The sequence below is a fragment of the Typopeltis vanoorti genome, chromosome 15 (assembly GCF_054136105.1).
Source record: "Typopeltis vanoorti isolate ZY-2024b chromosome 15, IOZ_Tvanoo_1.0, whole genome shotgun sequence".
Taxonomy (NCBI): domain Eukaryota; kingdom Metazoa; phylum Arthropoda; class Arachnida; order Uropygi; family Thelyphonidae; genus Typopeltis; species Typopeltis vanoorti.
Window position 1 is genome coordinate 76,430,012 of NC_143563.1, and position 9,282 is coordinate 76,439,293.

General features: G+C 34.9%; 1 protein-coding gene across 11 annotated transcripts in view; it reads left to right on the forward strand.

The window, feature by feature from the left end:
• Window positions 1-9,282, forward strand: part of LOC150098904 (galactosylceramide sulfotransferase-like) — a 188,048-nt gene extending 178,766 nt beyond the window's left edge. For all 11 annotated transcript variants that reach the window (XM_090404941.1, XM_090404935.1, XM_090404933.1 and 8 more), the window contains one exon: window positions 7,930-9,282. In XM_090404941.1, coding sequence (XP_090261067.1) covers window positions 7,930-8,968 — 1,039 coding nt within the window. In that variant the 3' untranslated portion in view covers window positions 8,969-9,282. The remainder of the gene's footprint in view (window positions 1-7,929) is intronic.

Genomic DNA, 9,282 nt, shown 5'->3' on the forward strand with positions numbered 1-9,282 from the left:
TTAATCACACTCATATATACAACTTCCAGGGATGATCCCTAGTTCTTTCCCCACTCATTATGTATTGAAAAATTTCTTTAGTATTGATCTTATAGAATTCCTTTAACTTATGTTTCTATCATGTCCTTTCTTTTCCTCCAGTCAACTGAACTTTGCAACCCACATCCAATCCCAAAAAAGAAACCTGGGTGATCAATAGTAATGCAAGCAATTATTAATATCCCTCTTCATAGGGCTATGACATTTATCAATGTGTTCTTCACATTGCTTTTCCAACTTTTGCAAGATGCCCTTTACAATTCAGCTTTGTCTATCATCATCATCCTCAAACCCCCCCCCCCCTTTACTCTCTTCAATTTCTTGCATACCAATGTAATACATAGTGTTAACTGCATGGTACTATCTTTTTGGCTCAAAGCACATAACTTGACATTTTGCAAGGTTAAACTGACAGTCATTATCCTTTTCCCACATTCCCAATTTAAATCATCCTGCAAATCTCTGCACCTTAACTTGCTTGTCGCACTATTGCATCATCAAAAAAAACAATTGTGGCAACCTTCCCAAAGGCTTCACTTTCTTCTTAGATTCCACTCCATCATATTATTACTCTCTGGCATCTGTCAGCTATCCCTGCCTATCTGTGCCACTACCTTCATATCCATACTTGCTTGTTTTAACTTTCCTAATAGTATTCTGTCAAATGCATTTGCAAAGTCTAACAGTATCATGGTATACCATTTCCCTTATCCAATTCAGATGTCACTATTATAAAATGTGAGTAAATCACTAAGGCAAGAGCTACCTTTCACACCGACCTACTTATTTTTTTTCCCCCATTCCTGCTTTCTCTTATTCCCTTTTGCACTTTTCTTCTCTCTCTCCTACAATAGTAAATCATATCTTTTAAGAATGGTACAGGCAACTTGGGCACTACATCCTTACCATTCAAGGATAAGCAGTAAAGTCTGCAGTGCACCAGATCGATAATCTGGTGCACTGCTGACTTTTGCTGAGTTCATCAGGATCCTGAATCAGCTGATGAATAACCTCATGGAACACAGCAGTGGTATGTTAAAAAACGTTTAGTTTTCTTGACCAAAAAGCTCTGGAAAAACTTTTATTGGGATTATATTGATCAAGAGTATATAATAAACAACTAAGTTATACCAACTAAGTCTGTTGGCATCTTCAGGGTACATAACTGATGTAAGGCACTAAAAAGTAAAAAACTGTTACAAACTAAAATCAACCGATTCCAATTATATTAAACAAAGAACAGAGCGCGTACAATACATTCATAGAGCGTGGATGATCTCACTTGTTATTTAGGAACGTTCTATAGTTGGCACTATAATTCAGTTCTGGCGAGTTGAAGGATCTGATAAGGGTCTTCCAGATCACAGGTAAGATTAGTCCTTGGTTCTTGTTAAGGTTTTGTGTACAGCGGGCAACTGTTGTGGCCTCCTTAAAAATTCGGGAACGGAATTCCTCCTCCATGTAAGGAATTGTGCTTCTATCCCACTCTATGGTATGGTTCGTTCTTGAGAAATGAAAAGCTAAACCCGATTTTTCTTCTCTGTTATTATTGACGTCACTTATATGTTCTTTTTGCCTAATTTCAAGGCTCCTTGAAGTTTGGCCGATGTAATTCAACCCGCACGAGCATGGTATGTTATAAACTCCAGCATATTTGGAGAAAGGATGGCTATCTTTTGGAGATCTTAAGAATTGTCTAATTGTTTCTGTGGGTTTAAAGACCACTCTTATTTTATGTGGTCTAAGGAGTCTAGCAATCTTATGTTGATCACTTCCTCCACAGGGATGTTAGTGAATAGAAATGTAACATCCAGGCTGGCGAGGAAATCTGTATTGGAGATAGATATGTTGTTCAGTTTCTCAACGAAATGTTGTGAATTTCGTATATAAGTGTCCGAATTATGGATGTGAGGTTTGAGGAGGCCTGCCAGGTGTTTACATAACAGATAAATTGGCGAATTGATTCCGTCCACAATCGGGCGTAGTGGTATTCCATTTTTCTGTACCTTAGGAGCACCATATAGTCTTGGTGTTAGTGGATGCATGGATTTCAATCTTCGTTTTAAGTCTATAGACCAGTTCTCCATATGATGTATTAAATCGTTGGTATCATTGTGGTTCTTTAGTGTTAGGTCTATGACTAGGACATGGTAGGTTGATGTATCCGATAATAAGCTGTTAATCTTATCTTCGTAATCACTGGTGTTTAAAATCACTGTTGAATTACCCTTATCTGCCTTCAATATGATAATGTCTTTCTTTTTCTTTAAACTGTACAATGTTCTTTTTTCCAGAGTAGTGATGTTTTTGTTAGAAGTTCTGGAAGATGAGAGGATGATACTACTTTTTAATCTAATATCATTAGCTATGGGTTCCGGTAATGATGAGACTGCCTTTTCTATATTACAAATGATATCCACTTTAGGGACATTGTGAGGTGTTATCGCAAAATTGAACCTATTTTAAGTATATTGATCTCCGGTTTTGTTAATACATGATCTGACAAATTAAAAATAACTTTGCTGTCTGGTAGAGAAGGTTTTGACTTAACGTTTTGTATAAAGATCGTTAAATTTTTTGATTTGGTTTCGTTTGCTTGTTGTAAAGGCTTTATCATAGCTAGTAGTGACCATTCTATCCAAATGCGACCATATATCTTGATCTAAAGTACTAGAAATATCGTCATAAATCTGATAACAGTCTAAATCTATTTGGCTTAAAAGAAATCTAGTATGCTGTATCCATTCTCGTAGAAGTGCCAAAGATGTTTTAAAATAAATGTGTTTCGCTCGTCTTGAATGGAATTGTTCTTTTAAAAATAGAAACTTTGGAATAATCTTGTTATCTCCACATCTTTGCAAAAAAGTGAGGTGATTTAATAGTTTGGCTTTTTTACATTTAAGCAATTCAAAACGGCATACCTTTCTTTTGGTTTCCCCATGGATTCTATTCATGTTAAAAAACGTTTAGTTTTCTTGACCAAAAAGCTCTGGAAAAATTTTTATTGATCAAGTGTATATAATAAACAACTAAGTTATACCAACTAGTTTCACCAACTAAGTCTGTTGGCATCTTCAGGGTACATAACTAATGTAAGGCACTAAAAAGTAAAAAACTGTTACAAACTAAAATCAACCGATTCCAATTATATTAAACAAAGAACAGAGTGCGTACAATACATTCATAGAGCGTGGATGATCTCACTTGTTGTTATTTAGGAACGGCCTCCTCAAACCTCACATCCATAATTCGGACAATTATATACGAAATTCACAACATTTCGTTGAAAAACTGAACAACATCTCTATCTCCAATACGGATTTACTTGCCAGCCTGGATGTTATTACATCTCTATTCACTAACATCCCTGTGGAGGAAGTGATCAACATTTTAGGAAGTTTGCTCCCACAAGACATTACTTCTCTGTTCCGTCATTGTTTAACATCAAACTTTTTCTTATGGAATAAAACCATATATCAGCAATTGACTGGCCTTGCAATGGGTAGCCCCCCCTCTCAGCACCTTGTGCTGATCTCTTTATGGAGGATTTTGAAAGTAAAATCTTAACTCAAACAGACCCTAAACCCACAGTATGGTGGAGATACGTGGATGATATCTTTATCGTTTGGAACCACACAAAAAAGGACCTGTTCGACTTTCTTACACCACACAATCAAATTCACTCTAGAACTTGAAGATAACCAATTATCATTTCTGGACACTTTAATTAAGAAGCTTCCGAATGGTGGTATCAACCTCTCAGTTTACTGGAAACCTACCAATACAGGACGTTATTTACATTTCACTTCCTCACACCACATTTCTCAGAAACTTAGTATTGTACACATGTTGAAGAACCGTGCCTCTCTCCTTACAACAGATATCCACCAACCTTATCATGAATGGATTTCCTCGAAGACTCATCCATAAGATACTTTTCTCTGAACCCCGATAAAGACAACAAGATGATGTACGTTATATTTCTACCATCGTCATTCCATACTTAGGGACAGTTTCAAATAAGATTGCTAGACTCCTTAGACCACATAAAATAAGAGTGGCCTTTAAACCCATAGAAACGATTAGACAATTCTTAAGATCTCCAAATATGCTGGAGTTTATAACATATCATGCTCGTGCGGGTTGAATTACATCAGCCAAACTTCAAGGAGCCTTGAAATTAGGCAAAAAGAACATATAGGTGACGTCAATAATAACAGAAGAAAAATCGGGTTTAGCTTTTCATTTCTCAAGAATGAACCATACTATAGAGTGGGAGAGAAGCACAATTCCTTACATGGAGGACTTCCGCTCCAAATTTTTAAGGAGGCCACAACAGTTGCCTGCTGTACACAAAACCTTAACAGGAACCAAGGACTAATCTTACCCGTGATCTGGAAGACCCTTATCAGATCCTTCAACTCGCCAGAACTGAATTATAGTGCCAACTATAGAATGTTCCTAAATAACAAGTGAGATCATCCACGCTCTATGAATGTATTGTACGCACTATGTTCTTTGTTTAATATAATTGGAATTGGTTGATTTTAGTTTGTAACAGTTTTTTACTTTTTAATGCCTTACATCAGTTATGTACCCTGAAGATGCCAACAGACTTAGTTGGTATAACTTAGTTGTTTATTATATACACTTGATCAATATAATCCCAATAAAAGTTTTTCCACAGCAGTGGTATGTGAGATAGAGGCTCCACATAACATTTCTTTCCTCCCAAGAAAAAATTTTTCCTGAAGAAATTTTTTTATTAGCTCACATATAATAGAGTAAATCTAAAACTTATCACATCCATGTTTTGCCTGAATTTTTATTTATTTTTCAAATGAAAACAACATGCAAAAACTAACAAAAAGAATCTGCAAGATACTAAAACCTCCAAACTAAGAACTGGAACACCTTCCAGCCTTTTACTCTCCAAAAAATAAATTCCCCCAAATATTAGAAATCCAATATATGCAACCTCACTTCAAGACTTGGTTTCCTTTAAAACCATGCTTGCTCTTTTTGAATGAAATCTAACTTGCTCACCACACCACCGTCAATTATACTATCCATGATTATTTCCAATTGAAACGTGGATCCTTTTTTGATTTTTGCAGTTTCTTTACTTATTCTGTGTAGTTTATATGATAATTCCTTCCCCATCTCTCTCTCTCTACCAAATCTAATGAAACAGCCTTCCCTCCATGTGTTTCCCAAGGAATATGATGCATGGGCCTTCAAATCCAATCTGAACAAGTTCCTTATTTCTCAATTCTTGTCCCATATAATATACACAGTACTAACATACTATAGATTAACCAACCAATCTCCACATTTATGGGCCCAACATAGAATGATTTTTTTTTATGTGATTTTGAAAAGGTATGTTGAAAACATTAGTTTCATTTTTAAATGACAACCATGCTTTTTGATTCTTTGCAAAGCCTTTGATCTTTATATTCCCTACATTTCCGTACCTTATGCTTAACGATACTACTCATCCATTTAATTCCCACCTGATTTATCCTCTTAACCTGAGGTACACTTTGATGCCATTTCCTATGCGGTTTCTTATGCTACATCATAGCTCTAAGCAGTCTCCTATAATTGCCAACTCTAATTCCACATGTTCCCTTCTTCACTGAAAATTGCACGTTTAACCACTTCCCAGTATGATCACTCTTTCTATTCCAGGAATTTGAGCGAGTGCTAAACCAATGATAGCATGAGATTTGTCCGTAACCAATATCTCTAAGTAGCTGGATAAATTCCATCCTCCCATGTATACTTCCAATATATGTCCACATAGTTACTCACTCTGCACCCAGTTAGCTAATTTGCTAATGCATATCCTTGACATCCTGCTTTACACCTGTTGATTACAGCAGCAACCAATTATGTATTTTACTCTATTGGCTTCTATCTTATATGAGATATAAATTAAAGATACCAAGAAATATGTACTTGGTTTAATCCTTTATCCAAGTGTAAGCAAAGTATATAATTTCTTGGTATCTTTAATTTATAGTATAACCAAGTGGAAAAACTTGCAACAACTTTGCACATTCAAGACTATATCTCCTTTCAGCTATAACTACATCTTCTGTCTTACTAGTAACTTTTTTTGCACAAGGGGAACTAACCCTAGCTGACTGTTTTGGCAGACTCTTATCTATTAATGCTGAAGTAATTTCACCCTTTCATATACATTCTCCAGGTGTTTTTTTGTGCATTTTCTTCTATTTTAAGAACTGTCATATGATATAATTAAGGTTATGTATTCTCTGAAACTGCCACTGCTAACTCTGAATTTTTAACTAAAAGGTAATGTGCATGGTAATCTGTGATTAGAGCAGTTCCATTACTGAGAACACAGTAATGAAGAAAAATATTACAAATATTCATTATAACAGAATATCGTGTATGGTAAAAACTGTTCCCAAATCAGTGTAACCACAATATTTCTTTGCTTTCATCTCTATAAATCATGAGATCTGCAACACAGCAATTTAAACTTAGCATGCTGTACTCGTCATTCATCTGGATTTTCTGCAAGGCTTTCATCAGTATTTCTTAAGAACTATAATCTGTATTCATTACAAACATTGGTAATTTTCTTTTTTTTCACCCATCATAACTAATGTACTGTTAAGTATTTAACCTTCGCGACGTGAGATTACTATTTTCATCAAAAGTTTCAAACAAAACAATGAGTACTAGTAAAACAGTATGGTGTAAAAGCCACCGGCCTGGTTGGCAGAGTAGTTAGCGTATCTGCTCTCCAGCCAAAAGGCTTCGGGTTTGAATCCCACCATGGGTACGAATGTTTGATTGTGCAAATACTAGTTGTGGTGGTAGATTGCATTGGTGTAGATGATGCAATTCACTGTATAAAGTATTCATATTTGGTCATGAAGTGTTAAAATATAAGACTTATTGTTTATGTGACCATAGGTTTTTTAATTACTATATATGTTCATATAATTACGCCTACCAGTTTCGCTAGCAAGTGTCTAGCTTTCTCAAGGCTTGAACGGAAACACACACAAAAAAATTATAAATGTATAAAGAATACAAAACCATTAGTAACTATAAGGTAGCTAGGTTGATACATTCGCGTGACAATGTCAGCATGTATTGCGAATCTTTAGTCCGTGTCCTGCTCATGCGTTGCATGAGCACGCGTTATATGATTGTTGGTGTACTGTAGTTCCGTCAAACTGAGTGAATTGATGTGCTCAACTGCATCACTTTTCAACTTCTAACCATTCTATAGACTGGGAAAATAATTCTATGCCCTACATAGACTAGGATTTCAGACACCGATTATTCAAAGAAGCAACAGTAGTCCTACGAACAGGCAGCAACCTAAACAGAAATCAAGGTGCCATGTTGAATGAGACTTGGAAAAATTTAATCAATTCACTCAGTTTGATGGAACTACAGTATGCCAACAATCATATAACACATGTTCAGGACACAGACTAAAGATTCACAATACATGCTGACATTGTCATGCAAACGTATCAACCTAGCTACCTTATAGTTGCTAACGGTTTTGTATTCTTTGTGCATTTACCTTTTTTTTTTTTACCGTTCAAGCCTTGAGAAAGCTAGCAGTTGCTAGTGAAACTGGTAGGAGTTATTATATGAACATATATAGTAATTAAAAAAAACCTATGATCTTATATTTTAGCAATTCACTGTAGTTCGTGGATTTCAGTGGTGGAGCGGTTGTAGAGTAGGTGCCCTCCCTTGATGAGTCTTTGGAAGTGTCACATAGTAATAATATTTGCAAATCTTTTTTAAGTTCATGTCTTTAATATTCTAAAGTTCTGTTCTCAAATCTTAATAAATATACATATTCATTTATAACATTGTTTTTTCTAGGTTCATCAAAAATTCATTTTCTTTACCGTGTGGCTGTCCTCAAAAGAATGTGTTCTTCTTGAAAACTCATAAATGTGCTAGTTCTACTCTTCAAAATATTCTAATGCGATTTGGTGATAAGAAAGACCTTTCATTTGTTCTTCCAACATCAGGTAATTATCTTGGTCATCCAGAACCATTCTTATGTTCAATGGTTGCCCATAATTTGACACCAGCTACAGGATTTAACATCTTTTGTCATCACATAAGATTTGTTCATGAGGAAGTAAAGAAGTTGATGCCAGCAGATACGTTATATATCACAATTCTTCGTGATCCATTAACGCTCTTTGAATCATTGTTTGTTTACTTTGATCTTCATGAATTCACAGATAAGGAATTGAAAGATTTTTTTGATGATAGAAATGCTACAGAGTTCTTGAATAATAACAGGTATGAAAATAAAATTGGTAGAAATCAAATGATGTTTGATCTTGGTTTTGACAAAGATGTCTGGGATAATGACACCAAAATACAACAAGCAATTGAAGTAGTAGATAAAATGTTTGATTTAGTTTTAATTGCTGAGCAATTTGAGGAATCTTTAATTCTGTTAAAAGAAAAACTATGTTGGGATAGGGAAGATATTATATATTTTAAGCATAACTGTAGAAGAAGCAACTTGGTATATTCCAATTTTAGCTCCTCTCTAAATGAAAAGATTCGTAAGTACAATAAAGCAGATCAAATGCTGTACAATCATTTTAATCAGAAGCTTCAGGTACTCATAAAGCAATTTGGTACAGAAGAAATGGAACAGGAATTGGAGGAGATCAAACAGTGGAATTCTATTTGGTTTGACCACTGTGTAGAAACTGTGCAATCAAATAGTTCTGTTTTCCAAGATATGCGTGCTTATAGTGATAAAGTGTATAGTTTTCAGTTAAAAAGAACAAAAATAGCAAATTTATGTTACAAATTAGCAACTGCTGAACTCCAATACACAGAACAACTAAGACATAAACAATATGCCAGAAAAGCTACAGAATGTGTTAGGTAATCCTCCTGAAATGAACATGCATGGATCCTAATGTTATTGATGTGACATCAACAGCTTCAGTGTATGAGTAGACTAGTCATGAAGATACTTTATGTGCAAACTTTGTTTATGCTTGGGTAGAGGATTAAAAGAAGAATATTTTCTTGTCAATTTTTATATACAGTACTTTGTAATTAAGTGACAACTTTCTACAGTTAGTGAAAATCCTTATTCAATTGACAACATTTAGAAATTCTTAAGTTGCTGAGTGTGTGTTGTAATTTATATATATAAAGTGTTACACATGTATATCACATGATGTATCTTAAAACATA